The sequence below is a fragment of the Mustela nigripes genome, chromosome 6 (assembly GCF_022355385.1).
Source record: "Mustela nigripes isolate SB6536 chromosome 6, MUSNIG.SB6536, whole genome shotgun sequence".
Classification (NCBI taxonomy): Eukaryota; Metazoa; Chordata; class Mammalia; order Carnivora; family Mustelidae; genus Mustela; species Mustela nigripes.
Genome location: NC_081562.1, coordinates 82,897,080 through 82,914,223, shown reverse-complemented (window position 1 = coordinate 82,914,223; position 17,144 = coordinate 82,897,080). Strand labels below are relative to the sequence as shown.

The window sequence follows — 17,144 nt, the reverse complement described above, 5'->3', positions numbered from 1 at the left end:
CAGGGTGGGAGGTGTTCACCGTCACCCTAAAATCACCCGCCAGGCTTCAGGGCACCTCAGATCCCACTGGCCACGGTCAGATCTGCTGACATTTGTTGTCCTACGGCCCCTTCTCAAGGCATGAGCCTGAGCTTGGGGCAGCTTTGTGGAGATGTGGGTCTGAGTGCTGGCCGTTTGGCTGACAAGCATTCTTTCTGTTTCCAGAATGGTTTTGCAGTGGTTCGGCCCCCAGGACACCATGCTGACCATTCCACAGCCATGTAAGGCTGGGGGGAGGTCAGGGAGGGGGTGAGATGGGGGGGCATTACCCCCTCTGTCCCCTGAGCCTTTGGGGGCCGGGCCAGACAGGGCGGCCAGAGGAAACAGGAGAGGTGAAGACACGGGAAGAATGGCCAGGCAGAGCCTCTCTCTCTCTTCCTCCCAGGGGCTTCTGCTTCTTCAACTCCGTGGCCATCGCCTGCCGGCAGCTTCAACAACAGGGCAAGGCCAGCAAGATCCTCATCATGGACTGGGTAGGTCCCGGTTCCTGGTTCCTGGCCCCGTCAGATCCAAGAGCCCTGTAGAAAGAGCCCCAAGCCTGGCAGCAGAGGATCTGTCTTCCTGTCCTAGTTCTGCATGAGCCTCCTGGGCCTCTGCGTTCCTCTGTATATAAAATGTGGGCAAAGATAAGAGTCACACTGGGGGGCTGCCGGGAGGCCCAGAAGCAACGGCGTGTGAGAAGGCCCTCAGCCATCACGAACTCCCATGGCGGGAGGAGCCACTTGAGTGCTCTTTGGCCTCCAGTGGCTTCTTTCTGCAGGTGTCACTGCATTGCCCCTACAGTCACAGGGATAGCAGGTCACCTCAACGTGCCCCTAATCACATCTAGACCCTGCAGTTTGACCTGTGATGGGTCTGAACCTGACTGTTACCTGGTTTCAGATGAGGAAGGTGAGCCCAGAGATGTTAAGTAACTCACACACAGTCACAAATCTGGTAAATCCTGAGACTAGGACTTGAACCCAGGCCAGTTAGCTCTGGAGTCCATGCACCTAAGCCAGACACTCTGCCTGAGCATCTGTGAATGTGACATGCCTCTACAGCTATTGACTGCAGAGGAAATTTCTACCCTTGTGCCCGCTTACCAAGTGTCAGACCACAGCTCTTCCTAGCAGTGGTGACCCCGGGCCTCACAGACCTGCCCCTCCATAACTGAGCTTGGTTTCCGATCACCTTATCACTCCTTGACCGTGGGCAAGATGCGTTAGTGAAGGTTCCTGACATGTGTAGGCTTGGACTTGCCCCTCTTCTGCCGTACATGTCTTGTGCCCGCTGACCAGTGGGCCCTTGGCATGCCTCCTCCCCTTCAGGGTCTCACGGTATAGTCTTCCCGGTCCAGGACTGTGTGCCCAGATGTGCGCACACGGAGAAGCACAGAGAGGGCCGGAGGACTACTTGGGACGACTCAACAGTGTTGCTCTGGGAACCCCAGCCTCCTTACTCCCAGTCTAGGGTCCTGACCCTCAGACAAGGGACACTTGAAACCTCTGTGAGCTGTGCCAGCCCCCATCAGCATGCCTTCAGGCCTTCACTAATCCATTGTCCATGCCCCTGCCCAGGATGTTCACCATGGCAACGGCACCCAGCAGACCTTCTACCAGGACCCCAGTGTGCTCTACATCTCCTTGCATCGCCATGATGACGGCAACTTCTTCCCAGGAAGCGGGGCCGTGGATGAGGTAACTGCATGCTCCCTTCTAGCCCCGTTGGCTCTGCCTGTGTCCCAACTAGCTGTGGGATCCTGGGCAGGTTGGTTAGCTTCTCTGATGCTCCGTTCCTCTATCTGGAAGTGAAAAGGCCAGTTGAGCCAGTCTCGTAGTGCTGGCGTCCTGGAGTTCCTCTCCTGGGACCCTGCTCTCCTCTGGTCTCTCTTGCCTCCTGTTTTCCAGGTGGGAGCTGGTAGCGGTGAGGGCTTCAATGTCAACGTGGCCTGGGCTGGAGGCCTGGACCCCCCGATGGGGGATCCTGAGTACCTGGCTGCCTTCAGGTGAGCGCTCTGGGGGCCCAGAGGAGGTCCAATCAGCAAGGCCACTCTTTTGTGCCTCTTTTCCCAACAGTACCAGGCCGGAGGCGATGGGTTGGTTTGGCAGCCTGTCCTCAAACAGTTACTGGACATGATAAGCCAGTCTCAGGGTGGGCCTTTCAGACTGAGACAAATAAAAGGAAAGACACTGTTATAGTGGCCTCTAGGAGCCTCCAGTCCCCATGAAAAGACGGGAGACACAGAATGAAAAAGTCAGGGGTACTTTATCAAGTCACGTGTTACCCAGAGCCAGTGTCCAACTGAGTGCAGGAAGATAGGTAGGGTGAAGTGAGCATAGCTGCCACATTCAGTCAAGCAAGGCTGCTTGGAGGAGGTGGACTTTGCATGAGAGATAAGAAATTTAGATTGTGGAGAAAGAGAGCAGATGATGTTCGTATTGGGGGAGTTGCTTAAGAAAGTGCATTCTAGAAAGGGCCTTGGCTGTTTAGGGGCCCTTATGTTTCCCTCTGGGATGCCTATACTCCATTTGGGAAAAGAGAACCCTGGAAGTAGGTCTCAAATACTTTTCTGGAAATAGTCTCCATGAGAGCTAATTCTGGAGAAGCCCCAGACTGGGCTTCTTAGTGTCTGTGTGCCCTGAGCCCAGGGCTTCAAAACACATCAAAATGGACCCCAGAGTTGGGTGAGGGATGGAGGGAGGTAGCTGCGGGGGGCCGGCAGGGGCAGAGGATAAGAGAATGAATCTGGGTGGCCCAGGACGTCAACAGAGTCAGCTCTCAGGTGGCGAGAGGTGAGGTGCGGTCAACTCAGTCCGAAGTGAGTGGCAGCTGCGTCCCAGTAGTTTCAGTCCCGAAGGCTTAGTGACCTGCTCCCACTGTGGCCCTGCCCCACCGCACCCCACAGACACAGACACACACACACACACACACACACACACAAGCACGCGCCCAAGCACCCATGGACATACACACACTCTTCTTTCTTCTCCTTTGGGACCCCATCCCTAACTCCTTCCTGCCCCTTCCCCGTTAAGAGCTCTGGGTGGCTAAATACTTAGACTGTGCCAGAGATATGGGTGGTCAGCCAGGTCAGAGAGGCTAGAGGGATCCATTTATCCTGCTGGGAGATTGGGTGACTTGGAGTCCCAAGAGCAGGGTACTCACGGTAAAGCTGGTAGGAAGGGGCCCGCCCCCGGCAGCCCCGCACAGAGTGCTGAGCCCCTGCGTCTGGCCCCCAAACAGGATGGTCGTGATGCCCATCGCCCGAGAGTTCTCTCCGGACCTGGTCCTGGTGTCAGCTGGGTTTGATGCCGCCGAGGGTCACCCAGCTCCACTGGGTGGCTACCATGTTTCCGCTAAATGTAAGGAGGGCCCAGCTCAGGGGGAGAGGTAGGGAATGAGGGCCAGGCTGGGAGGAGAGCCACTGCCCCAGTCCTGGGGAAGGTGGCAGTGGCCAGCTCAGGACCATGAGTGAGGACGGGTGTGGCAGCTGGGCCTGATGTTCCCTGGGCCCTTCTCGCCTAGCCCTGCCCAGAGCCCTTTCTCATGATTAGGGCTGTCACCACAGGAGACCTACGTTGCAACCTGGGGGTGACATCTGGTAGCCAAGAAACTTGGCCTTGGGACCCCCTCCCCACAATGCCCACCCCACTTGTGCCATCCCCAGCTGAGTTGCCAGCTTCTCCTGGAGGGGGACGGGGAGGAGCCCACTCAGCCTGCTGGGCCCCAGGGCTTGGGGGTGACTTAGTGGAAAAGACAGGCTTGGAGTACAAGCCCCAGGTTCCAGTCCACTTCCTGGCTGTGGGCCTCATGCAAGTCCCTTAGACCCTGCAAGCCTCAACTGGGGCATATGAATAGGTCTGACACAGGGGGAACCTGTGAAAGGCCTGGAAGAAGGAGCGATGTGTGCATCTGAGCATCATTTATAAAGAAAGATGCCAGCAGAGAAATTTCAGAGAGGGTCCACCTCTCCTCCAGGCCTGCTTCTCCTCTTCCTCCCCACCCAACCATCTAGGTTTTGGGTACATGACACAGCAGCTGATGAGCTTGGCAGGAGGCGCGGTGGTGCTGGCCTTGGAAGGTGGCCACGACCTCACAGCCATCTGTGATGCGTCTGAGGCCTGTGTGGCTGCTCTTCTGGGCAACAAGGTGAGCTGCCCGCCCATCTGTGTATCCATAGAGCAGGAAGTCCAGCTCCCTGAGGATGGTCCCGGCGTGCAGGCAGTTGGGGTGCCCCCCAGAGGGCTTGCAGATAGTGCTGGGGTGGCAGGCCTAGAACGAGGGGGACAGAGTTGGGTACCCCTTCCCCAGGTCAGGTCTAAGACTAGCATTTCCAGCCTTAGGCAGAGCTGGGAACACAGCCATGTTTGTATCTGGAAAGCCAGGGCCATTGGGGTGGAAGATTCCTGGGCCTGTGGGTCCCTAACAGCTGACATGCTGTTCTCTCTTAAAGGTGGACCCTCTTTCAGAAGAGGGCTGGAAACAGAAACCCAACCTCAACGCCATCCGCTCTTTGGAAGCCGTGATCCGGGTGCACAGTGAGTACGGAAAAGGGGTACCCGCTGATCCCAGAACCTCAGGGGTCTCCTGCCCTCAGTAACCCATGCCCCATGACTCCCAGTGCCTGCCAGGCAAGCGGCTCTCTTGCTGTACTGGAGTGGGCTTCCTATGAATAACCCCAATAATAACGGTGGGACTTCCTCCCTCCCCGTGAATGGGTGCTCTCTGATCCCTCCATGGATCCAGTGGGGACTCCCTGCCTCCTCAAGGAAGGACAGGCCTTCCATCCCCAGCCACAATCCTAGGTCAGGGCCAGGCCAGTAGCAATATGCCTTTTGCCAAAAGCGCTGGTTCTTGACCCTCAGTCCTGTCCACAGAGATCTTGGGAGCTCTGCCTGCTTTGGGGGCTGGTCTTAGAATAACCCCGTATTTGGGGGTGCCTGGGTGGCTCAGAGGCTTAAGCATCCAACTCTTGATTTTGGCTGAGGTTTTTGATTCTCAGGGTCATGAGTTCACATTGGACTCCACACCCGATGTGGAGCCTACTTTAAAAAAAAAAAGAAGAACATTTGGGAGACAGCTTAGATTTTCACTTGCAGCTTAGCATCTATGGAACATTTTATGTGAAGACCCGGGTTCAATGCTAGGGATACAAAAATGAGTAAAGTAGGTTTGCCCACATCCAGGGCCCATAGAGGACAGGTGTAGAACAGTAAAGATCGCGCCGGTACTTCGTACAGAGTCTTCACCCTGGGTCTCTTACAACAGCAGGCAGGATGCTTATGTCCGTGACTTAGTGGGGGCCGTTGGAAGCCCAGGCGGTTAGGTGACCTGCTGACGGCCACCCAGAGCAGCCGTGGTGGTGGTCAGCTCTCTGTGTTGTGACCTTCCCCCCTCCCATGCCCCATCCTGTGTGCTGCGTGGAGGTACAGATCTTATCTAGGGAAGAATGGGCCCTACTGGTGCTCTTCAGAGCCCTACGCTATGAGAAGGGGTCAGGGGTGGGAGAATGGCTGGGGCACCTGCTAGGGCCCCCTGGTGGCCACAGCGAATCCGCTCTGCTCTTCCTGGCAGGCTGCGGTGGGGGGGACCATGAGGGAACTGAGGGTTGAACTGAGAGCATTGATCCCTGACTGAGGAGGCGCCCGCTCCTGTCTGCTGTGGGGCCTTTGGTCTGAGAGGTCCAGCCTTCTATCAGTTTAGGACGCGTGGCGTGGCTGGGGGGATGGGCCTGTTTCCCCAATCCTTTCTGACTCTGTTTCTTGCTGCAGGTAAATACTGGGGCTGCATGCAGCGCCTGGCTTCTTGTCCGGATTCCTGGGCACCCAGGGTGCCAGGGACCGACGCAGAAGAGGTGGAGGCAGTGACCGCACTGGCATCCCTGTCCGTGGGCATCCTGGCTGAGGAGCGGTAATGCCCGGCCCCTGGCCCGCAGCCTCTTCATCCCTCAAACCCTCCTGGCTCAAGGACACCAGCTCCCAGCACAGCCGCCCCAGCCTTCTTACTCCCAGCAAGCTGAGCTGAGGCCCTCTGGCAGCCCCACCCTTGTCTTTCCCAACAGGCCCCCAGAACAGCTGGTAGAGGAGGAAGAACCAATGAATCTCTGAGGCTCCAGAAGAATGGACCTGCCACCCACCCTGCCCTTCGGACCTGGTTCTTGTCTAGCCTCTGGCAACCGTACCCATTCCCGGGGTCTTCAGACAGCCTTCGGGCAGGTAGTCGGGGCCAGAGAACAGCCCCTTGCGGTCACCCCAAGGAGCCTGAAAAAGGCCCTGGGTCTAGGATAGGGACCAAAGAGGACCCGGAGAGGAGGCAGGCTGGGCAGCCAGCCAGGCCTCAGTAGCACTCTTTCAAAAACAGAGTCTACCCCTTTGGGGTCCAGGCCCTGGGCTGGGCCCCCATTCCTCAGGACTGCACAGAGGAGGACTAGCTCAGTCGGGCCCACCAATAACCACTATTCTTGGCTCTGTAGACCCTGGGCTTTGCACACAGCCCCAGGCTCCACACAGAAATGTGAACTTGGCCTCAGCCAGGGTGGTCCTTCCTAAGCTCTGAGGGCTGGGCTGGAGTGGGGAAATGGGGACGGGTAGGAGGAGCCACGGGGGCCGCTGTCCCTGAGTATGGGGGCATCCTTCTTGCCTGCTTCCTCAGATGACTCTGGAAGCTTCCTCTCCCCGCCTCCCCAACCCCACCCCATCAATGGGCAGGGAGACAAAGCTCCTTCCGAGAGAGTAGTCATCGGCAGGCCTCCCATCTGGTCCCTGCCCCCGCCAGAGGCCACCCTACATCAACCATCTCAGTGCCCTGGCAGAGCAGACAGGTGCTCTGGGAGTTCCATGCTTCCTGAGCCAACGGTGCCAAACTCTTCATCTCCCCTCAGCAGCACAGCATGGCCGCCAGTGGCCCCTGGGTCACTGCCCCCCTCCATGAGCCTTCTCTCTTTCTGGGGTCTCCCTCACTCAGCTCTGACTCCTGCTCTACATAGGACTAGCTTGGCTGAGGGGAAAGGGGGTGGGAGAGTGGACACAAGACATGGGGGAGGGGAGGCTGCCCTGGCAAAGTCTTCAAGGCTTCTGGGGTTCAGGCCTGGGGCCAAGAAGGAAAGTGTTTGTGTGTGTGAGAGAGAGAGAGGGAGAGTAAGAGTATGTATGTTTGTGAGTTAGAGAGTACGTGTGTGTGTGTGTGTGTGTGTGTGTGTTCCCCAGGACCACCATACCCTGTGTACGTATGCATGTTTTTGTAAAAAAGAGGAAAAAAAAGAAAAAAAAATGGAAAAAAAAATCTGAACAATAAATGTTTTATTTGCTTTAACGGTGCCTGTGGAGGGGCCTCTGGGGATGAGGAGTGTACTGTGGGCGGAGGGCTACGGGGGGGCGAGCGGCAGGCCAGCGCCAGCCATACAGCATAGCATGCGTCCCATTTGATGTGGGGAAGGGACCAGGCTGGGCTGCGGGCCAGCCCCCCTCCGGCTCCTGCCCTCCTGTGGGCAGCGCCCTTGCAGGAAGAATCCATTCTGAACACAACCCAGCTGGCCCCTGCTTGCCCCCCTTCAGGGTCGTAAAGGCAGCAGCTTTGGGCTGTGGCCAGAGACAGAAGCCCATTGAGAGGGCGGGGGTATAGAATGCAGCCCCAGAAGGCCTCCCCAGAGAGCGGTGAATCAGACCTCCCTGGGTTCAAGTCCCAGCTGGGAGCTCAGGTAAGTCACGTCACCTCCTGGGGCCTCTGTTTATCAGTTAAAGGCTCCAGAAATAGACACTGTTTATGGTCCCTTCCCGCTCGAATGCACCATGACTCCTTAACAGGTAGTGAGCCCAGGAGAGACCATGCGCAATGCAGCAGGCCAGGACAAACTCATCCAGTCCCCAGAGAGGACAGTGCCAGGCTGCCAGCGCCAGTCTTTCTAGTTCCGAGCCCGTAGGAGTAGCAGCCTCATCACCTCAGACCTGGCCCTGAGCCCTTAGCTGGGGAGAGCATGAAGGGAAGCAGGTTCGCCCCCTTCCCGTCTGTCCTGGCCTCTTGGGTGACACACTAAATGTCACCAGTGGTGCTGTGCTGAGGCTGTGCCTCTGAGCACCGTTGCTCTGACCAGCACGGCCTGAGAGTCAGGCTGCTGGGCTCTCCTATGCCAAGAGCGGCCAGAGGGAGAGGGCCTCCAGCCCGAGTCAGTGATGCCCCCTCTGCCTTCCAGGGCACACGGTGAGCTAAGGAGACGGTCTCCTGAAGACACCTCAAGACTGGCCACCACCACCCTTCCCTCTGACCACTCCCACAGCACCCGTCCCACCCCCCCCCCAACTCCCCAAAAGAGTCCACCACAAGAAACCACCAGAGGCTGTTGGGTACAAATGGCCGCTGTATTTCTGCTAAAGTGACAGTGACACAGATAAGGCAAAACAGCTGAAGGGCAGGACATATCGGGGGAAAAGGGCAGACCGTGCAAAATGGCAACCTAACGTAAAAAGGTGTATGTAACAATAGTTCCCTCCTGAGTTAGTGAGCCCTTGTGCCTGTGTATAGGCAGAAAAGCAGATTTTGTCCTTCAGAAGGGAGATTTTCAAAGACGAGAGCTCTAGGCAAAGGGCAGTGAGTGGGGGAGTAGAGGACTGTCTCGTGGCCAGGGGTGACACATGTGAGAAGTGATGGAAATACAGGGCTGTGGGTGCATGGGCACAGATCTGCGGGGCTCCCTCCAGCCTGCGTCATGCTGCCCCTTCCCTGGAGCCCTTCTGGGGGCAGGGTACCTTCCCCAGACACCTAGTTTGGCCTTGTTCAGGGAGTCCTGCTTCGGAGTATGTGGTGTGGTGAAGGAGATGACTGGCTCCAGCACACTCCTGGGATACCAGCCCTGGGCCAGGAGAGGGACAGTCAACTCTCCACTCAGGTCCCCAGGCCTTGGGAAAAGAGAACCAAGTGTTGCCATCCCTGGGACTGATGGGTTAAACTACCTGACTCTCAAAGGACAACAGGATGGGGGGCTGGGGTTGGGGTTGGGAGGTCTCCCGTAGAGACCCCTTACTTGACTTGACTCCCAGGTTCTCAGCCTGGCCTGAGGGAGAGTGCCCCCAGGCAGAGCCCCAAGGCTCACTGCCCTACCCCACGACTCACTGCCCTGGCCCTGCTTACGAAGATTCCTCACCGAGTGCTAAGAAAATAGATCCATCTGTAAAGGTCTAAAGCTGCCCTCCAGCCAGGCCGATGAGGAGCAACATGGCAGGAAGGACCCCTTTCCACCGCACCCAGGTGTCCCGCAAAGGGGACAGGACAGCTTCCTGGGGGAATGCAGTCGTCTTGCAGTGTTTCTTCTGCCGCAGATCCAGGGTGTCCAGGGGGTGCGGCAGGCCTGCCCAGTGTCTCAGAGTCTGAGTCCAGGTCCTGAGGACTCCCAGGGTATAGAAGCCTCACCCCGTGGGTCAGAAATCACTGAGGATGCTGATGTCGGCGAAGTCAGCCCGGTAGCGGTGGGCATAAAGGCTGAGCAGGAAGGCCCACTTGAAGGAAATGAAGCTCCAGACACAGGAGAGGTAGTAGCTGTTGGGGTCCATGAGGCCTGCAGGGGAGAGGAACCCCACCCTCAGTGCCAGGCCGTGCCTGACTTGAGAGAGCTTTGCCCTGGACTCCAGCCACCATGCCACAAGCCCAGGGCCACCTCTCCCCACCAGGAGAGGTGGAATGTGATAAGCACTTCTAGAGCATTTGGGGTTTGCAGGCAGGAGGCCATAGGGCTAAGGGAAGGTCAGAGTTGGCCAATCCCGGCTCTGTACCACCTGCTCTGCCCTTCTACATTGACCCTGGGCCACTTGGACCCTGCTGGAAGCTTTAGACTCCTTAGGGGCAGGAAGAGCCTTTGCTTACTTGCTGGCCGCAGCCACCAGGGGGCGCTCCCATCCCAGAGCTGGGCAGAAAGACCAACCCCTAGAACTAATAAAAACTGCCGGATGCCCACCTGCAGAGTCCACCCAGCTCCACACCTCCCACAAGTTTCAGTGAATCCTTCCAACCCAAGGCGGGGAGGTCGTCTAGGTACTGCTTCCCCCTCACTGAGAAAACCCAGGCACGGGTAGGTTAAGTGGGCTGCCCAAGCTCCCAGGACGTAAGCTTTGGAACCAGGACTAGAATCCTCCTAAATCCCCCATGGGCCCTCCCACGCCCTTCCCTGACCGCCCTCACTCTGGTGTCGGGTGACAGCCAGCACAAGGAAGGTGCAGAAGGTGGCAACGGACACTGCCGAGAAGAGGACGCCCACGAAGAAGAAGCCACGCAGTCCCTTGAGCCAGGTCCTCCAGTAATCCTGCATGTACATCACGTGCGTCACCAGCACCCACAGCGCCAGCACACCTGCGGAGACAGACCCGTCAGCCGAGGGAGCCGCCCTTCCCCTGCCTCCTCCAGCCGGGGACCCCAGGGACCTCCCAGGACCCTTTGGCCCCAGAAGCCAGTGCTGTTTGCATAATATTACTAAGGTAATGTTGGCTTTCCACTTTCGTTGCTTTCTGACCCCAGAGTGGAATGTTCTGGAGGCTACAAGGCCTCTGGCATCACCAACTTGAATGCAAAAGTAGATAAGAGAATCTACCATCTTCTGTTAAGCCAGATGTTAAAGTGATTTGCAAAGATAGGAAACCATGGCATTCTTTCCCCCTCATTTTTTTGTTTTAAAAAAAACATGACTATTTCTTATACAAATATGTTATTTATGCTAACACAATGTTATTTTTCATATTACTTTAAAATGCTTGTAATGAGCACTGGGTATTATAGAAAACTGATGACTCACAGACCTCTAACTGAAATAAATAATACATTATATGTTAATTAATGGAATTTAAATTTAAAAATAAATTTTAAAAAATTTTTAAAAAACATTATGAAACAAGCAGAAAAATTAGGACACTGGATATTTGATGACAATAAACAACAACTGAAATGTTTAGATTAAAAAAATAAATGCTTGCAAATGTGTCCTAATTTCTGGTATGATATGCATCGAGAGATATAACCCACAAACAAGACTTCTTTGGGGTGTCACTACTTTTCAAGCATGTGAAGAGGTCCGGATATCAGAAGGTTTGGGAATCACTGCAGTCGGGCCTGCTTTCCAGAACCTGCTACCACCCACCGAGGGCCCTCTCGCCCCTCCAAGGTCTGTGGCCCCTATGGGGCCCTTTCAGAACTCTCTGGATTGCTCCTGCAGAGTGAAGAGGTCCAGTGGTGAGACCCCCAAGGCCACCCAGCGTCCAAGTGGCCCTCTTGCTCTTGACCATGTCACTCCCTCTGGTTTGCTGAGAGGGCAGGCCAGATGCCCCCAGCCTCTCCAGGGCCTGCCCTCTGGGCCTGGCCGGGCACTTCCCCAGATGCCAGCTGCTGCTCAGCAGATACAATGAGTACCCTCAGTGCCAGGCCGTGCCTGCCGGCGCAGCCCCAGGAGTGGGACAACTATGTCGCACTGGCAAGGGCCCACAGCAGGGCCACAGGTCCCTGCGAGGAAGAAATGAGGAAAGGGGCAGAGCCACCGAGAGACTCTTCCAGCAGGCAGCCAGCCGCACACTCTACAGGCAGAGGAGCATCTGGGTGTCGGAAGGGTGGGCATCTGGTTGGGGAAAGTGGTTCTCTTGAGCAAGGGCGAGAAGGACGGGAAGTGGATGGGAGATGGGGGCGGGAGCATGCTTTGACTGGGTCTGTAATATTTTATTTCTTAGACTGAGCGCTAAGTATAAGGGAGTTCATGAAATCATCTAGCCTTTTTTATATGCCCAAGATATTTCTCTCTCTCTCTCTTTTTGAAGTTAGGAGGGAAAAGAGGCTGGCAGGGGCGGAGGGCATGGTCACAGAACTAGGCTCTGGTTATCAGCTAGGCAGCTGTCACAATTCGGGCAGCCTGGCGTGGGACACAAAGCCACGGGACTGTGAGCCAGGAAGTCTGGGGCCTGGCACTGCTGTGCTGCTCGTGACCTCTCAGAGCCTTGGTGTTTCCCCGTCTAGAAAATGGGGGAACCCAAAGGTCCTGTCAGTCTGGGAACTCAGCCACTCCCACCCTAGTGAGGGCTCAGCCCTGCCAGCCGCCCACCCCCCCACCCCCGGTCCCACCCTGCTTGACCCAGGCTCTCCCAGCTCTGCCCCTCCTTCTGTGGGTGGGTCTGGGGCCTGCAACATGGGTCCTGCCACTCCTGAGATCAGGGTGAACTGGGAACAAGCGTCTTTCCATCCCCACCCAGACAGGAAGCCAGAGCAGCCTGGAGGTGGGCAGAAATATGATCTCCGGGCTTTTCTGCTTACACCTTACATGATCTAGAGCAGGTGCCCAGAAACATTTCCCAGACCTCTCACGTGCATCCTAAGTGTTCATCTGGGGATGGTGTGTGAGTCCTTAAAGGGCCCCGGGAAGAAGGCATGTTGTTCCTGAGTGCATCCCAGGACAGTCAGACGGGCATTTGTCTGGGACAGCGCCACCCGCCCTCGGTCGGCTCAGTACTCCATGGAGGGCCTGGAGTGGCATGGAGGGGCTGGACAGGATGAACTCGGAGATCCTCCACCACCTGAAGATCCTGGAGTCAGCTTAGGAGAAAAATAAGGAGGGCAGAGTAATTCCTCGGTGACTCAGCAATTTCTGGGTTAGGAAATGCTGAAATGGGGGCCTGTGGAAATGCCATGTGTTGGTCCACTGGCCGGCTGCAGGAGTGCCCCCAGACACACCCCCCCCCACTGCCATACACCCACATGCCAAAAAGGGCTAGGAAAAGGAAGATGATCATTTTAGGTGTCCCGTGTATAGTTCTTTGTTAAAAAGCAGGCCCAACCTTAAACTCCTCTCACTTCCCCTGCGCATAGGCCTTGCCTCCAGATACACACAAGCCACTTCTGGCAGCAGGTCCATTCTTACACACCCGGGCTCCCGCCGCTGTCCTTGGACCAGGGACCTCCCCCAAGGTGGGCAGTGAGGGAGCAGGACCCCAGATGGGTCCCCTCCCACACCTCAGGCAGGAAGCAATTGCCTCTCAGTTTTACTCGCTTCCTGAGGACACTCTGGGCAGGATGGTCAGTTCCCCAGGCCCACCCAGCTGCATACTCACCCTCGTCCCCCACCCCACCGCACCACTTCAATGAGCAGAGCCCTTGCTCCACTGGGGGCCCGCAGCTGGCAGCCCAAGGGCAAGGAAGGGTCGGAGCTGGCCAGTGAGAGTACCACAGGGCCTGGGATGGAGATGAGGAGCTGGGAGGACAGAGGGGCCCACAGAGACACTCAGACAGGTGGGACCCTGGGGCCAGGGCCCCAGTCTGTTCATGCACCTCTGCCCTCTATACCAGCCTGGGGAAAAGTCAGGCCCCAAGCCCCAGGGCTCCTCTCACTCCCAGGTCATGTGGGAAGAACACAAAGCCATTTAGACTCCTGGGGCAACTTTTTCCAATCTTTTCCCCTTTCCTTGGTCTGTTAGACCTGGGACGAGAGTCTGTGTTTCCCCAGGATTCCCAGGGCAAAACCATTTTCTCTGCAACTGCCTTTCCTCCAAGCCACTTCTTGCCAGACACCCAACAGGATGGGAGACAGTGCATCTCCACCCATGGCCCCTGGGGCCCCAGGGCCGACACTCCCTTAGAAACCAGCACCCCCATCAACCTGGTATGCAGGGGAGAAGGAGCCTGCTGGGGCTGCCCGCGGGTGACTCAGCAGTTTCTGGGCTAGAAAATGCCGAGTCAGAAGTGGGGTGCTCACAAGTCAGTAAATCTGCTGATGCTTCCCCCCAAAAGAGGAAGAAGGCTGACTGGCTACAGACTTTCTCAGAACCCACCCGAGGTGGGGAGGGCTGGTGGTTCTGACCTGGCCGGCCCTCTGCCTGCCCGAAGACCCACCACTGCCAAGCGGCATGGCTCATCCTTTGCCACCTCCTTGTCGTCCACAAGCCCAGACTGCCTGGGAGGCGCCAGGCCCTGCTCCAGCTGCTGCTGCCCCTGCTTCTCTCCCTGCAGGCAGCTGCACAGCTGGCCTGCCTCAGAGGCTGAGGGAAGCCTTCGGGGAGGGAGAGAGGGCAGGGTTCAGGTCAGAGGGAAAGCCCACACTCCCTGGAGCCCAAGTTACGGGCCTCTTCCACAGCCTCCTGAGAGGCAGCTGTGGGATGATCGCTGCAGAGCATTCTAAACTGTCCCTGGAGGGGTCCCCGAGATCACCTCTTTCAGTGGTGTCTCCTCCCACTTCTTACAGATGAGGAAACTGAGGCCCAGGAGGCCTCAGCTCCACTCAGCTCCACCGGGCTCAGCTCCTCTGGACCAGACTCTAACAACACCAGCTCGGATCCCAGGGACAGCCCTCCCTCCTCCGACCCCACCAGCCCCTCCATCTCAGGTGTCACTGTGGCCACAGGCCCTCGCTGGAAGACCCCTCCTTCCCAGGAGCAAACACACAAAACTGCAAGGAGAGAACCTTGAGGAATAGAGCAGCTGGATGTGGGGAGAGGGGATCCAGAGGTCTGTAGAGAACTGAGCAATGCTGGGCTGGCTGCCTCCAGGGAGGCCAGGAACCCACGGGTGGGGGCTGGGGGGACCTCTAGGCAGGCCTGAGAGCAGCCCAGCCAGGGTGCCTCCCAAGGACTCTGTGGGGGCATTGCTTAGGCTGCAGCACTGTATGCCCCTCTATTAAGGTAGAAACCCCACCTCCCGTTCCTTCTCTACCCAGGGACAGCCCTCAGTAGGCTTGGTGGCAACAACTAAGTCTAGTTTCTTTCAGTGAGTACATCTACGGCTTTCTGGGGCAGAGGATTTTAGGAATGGAATGAGATCACCATATGTAAAAGTAATATCCTTACACGTATTTTTTTTTCCCCAAAGTTCTTCCCCCCACACACTGTTTTGTGTAGCTGTGTAGCCCTGGGCAAGCTATTTATTTACTCGTAGCCTCAGTTCAAGCCTTGTCTGTGAAATGGGCACAATAATAATGCCCACCGCATAGGACTAACGTAAAGATGAAACAAGATGATGGAAACACTGCTTAACACGGTGACTGACACACAGAAAGTACTCCGGAAAAATGTTGGTGAGTAGGAATAGTATGTTTTGTCTTCACACGGATTCTGCAACCCAGAGAGGTTCACTGGGTGTCGGCAGGTGCACAGTGAAGACACAGCATTGGTGAGGATCCTGTCTCCAGCAGCAACCTGACGCTCTCCCTCCAACACTCGCCTCCCCACTGCTCTTTCAAGTCCAGAAAAGGCACCAGCACAGGCTTCAGCAGACCTTGGCCGAGGAGCCACAGCGGAGGCGTGGCAGAGACACCGTGGTGGGAAGAAAATGTCCACTTTCTGCCGGATTCCCTCGCGCGGTCCCCCCTCCCCGGGCTCCGCTGAGGGCTCTGCTGGAGGTGGGGTCCGCGCTGGCGGGAGGAGATGGGCTTCCCCAGGACCCCCCCGGCCCTCTCGGCTTACTCCTCCTCTGCCTCACCCAGCCCCCAGGGGAGGGGCGCGAGCGGAGGGTGGCAGCGCGGCGGGCGCGCAGGGAGGACGCTGTCACCGGGCGGCTGGGCCGGCGGCGCGGCAGGCGGGTGCCAATGGCAGTGGCGGCGGGGGACGGGCGGGCATCCGCTCCTGCAGGCGCCCGGGCCCGCGCCGGGCCTGCGCTTCCCACGGACGCTTTTGGATAAACAGCCTCCCCCGCCCCGGTCCCCCGGGGAAGCGCCGCCCGCGAGGAGCCTCCCGGAGCAGCCGACAGCGCCTCCCGCCGCCGCGCGCCCGTAGCCGGGACCCCGCGCCCTCCCCCTCCATGCCAACCCCCAGCGTACCTGCGAGCCCCCCCATGGCCGCCGTCCCCGGCTGTCTGTACACCACGGTCCAGACGAGGAAGATGGAGAAGCCGGCCGCGGAGCTGAGGCCGGAGTAGGCGGCGCGGAGGCCGAGCTGCAGGCGGGACGGGGCCATGGGGCTGCGGGCGCGGGGCGGGGAGGGCGAGCGCCGCGACAGTCACAGGTGCAGGGCCGGAGCCGGGGCGGCGAGCCGGGAGCCGGGAGCCGGGAGCCCGGAGCCGCCGGCCGCTCCGCGCTCCGCCCCCGGCCCGCCCCCCGCGCCGCGGGCACAGCGCCCTCCCCGGCCGGAGGCCGCCCGTGCCCGGAACCCGCGCCGCGCGGCCGGAGCTTCTCCAAGTGAGCTGCTGGGGCCGCCCGGTTGTTTGGGGGTGCCTGGGGAAAAAAAAAAGTCACGTTCCAGGGCTCATCCTCAGACTTACCCTGTCGAGATATTCGGGGCTGGGCCGGGCCCGGAAATTTACATTTACACAAGTCAGGAGCGGCGAGGACTTCAAAATTTTTCTCTCTGATCACAATTCTCTTTTCAAATTTAAATTTCTCTTTAAAAGTTAAGATGTAAAAGTTTAGAAACATGCAAGTACACAGTGAATAGGATTCCCTCCACCCTGTTCCTTTCCACCAGGTGCCCTCCCCCAGACGTTGTGCGCAACTCAGAGGATTCTCCACACTGACATTTGAGAACCCCTGCACTGTGACCATCACTTCTTAACCTCAAACACTTGACCGTTGCTGACAGCTTCCCCTTCCTTTCATGGTCATAAGCTTCACCCCCACCCCAAATCCCTACCAAACATCACCCCCACTCTCAGAATCTATACAGGAGTATACTGAGCTTCGCCTGTGAGCCCCGCTTCCTCCTGGGAGCTCGGAAGGAAAGTCGAAGATAACACAGAGCCTTCAAGCACATATAATCTAGTTGGGGAGGCCCATCATCATATCCCTGCACAAAATAAGTAGCCAGTATCCCTATTAGTTTCCTTTTGTGGCTCTAACAAATCATGACAAATCTAATGGCTTGAAGCAACAAATATTTATTCTCCCACAGTTCTGCAGGTGAGGAGTCCAACAGCAGGTCTCACTGGGTTAAAACCAAAGAGATGGCAGGGCTGCCCGGCTTCTGGAGGCTGGAGGGGAGAATCAGCTTCTTTTGCTTTTCCAGTTTCTATAACCACCTCATTCCTTGACGAATGGCCCTCTTCCTTCATCTTCAAAGCTAACAATCACATTAACCTGACCTCTGCTACTGTTGTCACACCTTCTCCACTGAGGACTCTGCTCCCTCCCACTTCCCTCCTAAGGACACTTATGACTAAGAATCTGAATGATCTGGGGCACCTGC

The 17,144-nt window shown here is 57.3% G+C and overlaps 2 protein-coding genes across 5 annotated transcripts in view; one reads left to right on the top strand and one right to left on the bottom strand.

Annotated features, from left to right (window-relative positions):
- HDAC7 (histone deacetylase 7) overlaps window positions 1–7,332 on the top strand; it is a 35,836-nt gene extending 28,504 nt beyond the window's left edge. For all 4 annotated transcript variants that reach the window (XM_059402977.1, XM_059402975.1, XM_059402978.1 and 1 more), the window contains 9 exons: window positions 205–260; window positions 425–512; window positions 1,599–1,718; window positions 1,929–2,026; window positions 3,265–3,383; window positions 4,037–4,170; window positions 4,475–4,559; window positions 5,793–5,931; window positions 6,083–7,332. In XM_059402977.1, the coding sequence (XP_059258960.1) occupies window positions 205–260; window positions 425–512; window positions 1,599–1,718; window positions 1,929–2,026; window positions 3,265–3,383; window positions 4,037–4,170; window positions 4,475–4,559; window positions 5,793–5,931; window positions 6,083–6,128 (885 nt within the window). In that variant the 3' untranslated portion in view covers window positions 6,129–7,332. The remainder of the gene's footprint in view (window positions 1–204; window positions 261–424; window positions 513–1,598; window positions 1,719–1,928; window positions 2,027–3,264; window positions 3,384–4,036; window positions 4,171–4,474; window positions 4,560–5,792; window positions 5,932–6,082) is intronic.
- Window positions 7,333–9,191: 1,859 nt separating this feature from the next.
- Window positions 9,192–16,046, bottom strand: SLC48A1 (solute carrier family 48 member 1). The gene is made up of 3 exons (XM_059402974.1): window positions 15,785–16,046; window positions 10,189–10,356; window positions 9,192–9,568 (listed from the first exon to the last, which is right to left on the bottom strand). The coding sequence occupies exons 1-3, from the start codon at window positions 15,918–15,920 to the stop codon at window positions 9,432–9,434; spliced, it is 441 nt and encodes a 146-aa protein (XP_059258957.1). The 5' UTR covers window positions 15,921–16,046; the 3' UTR covers window positions 9,192–9,431.
- Between the last annotated feature and the right edge of the window lie 1,098 nt (window positions 16,047–17,144).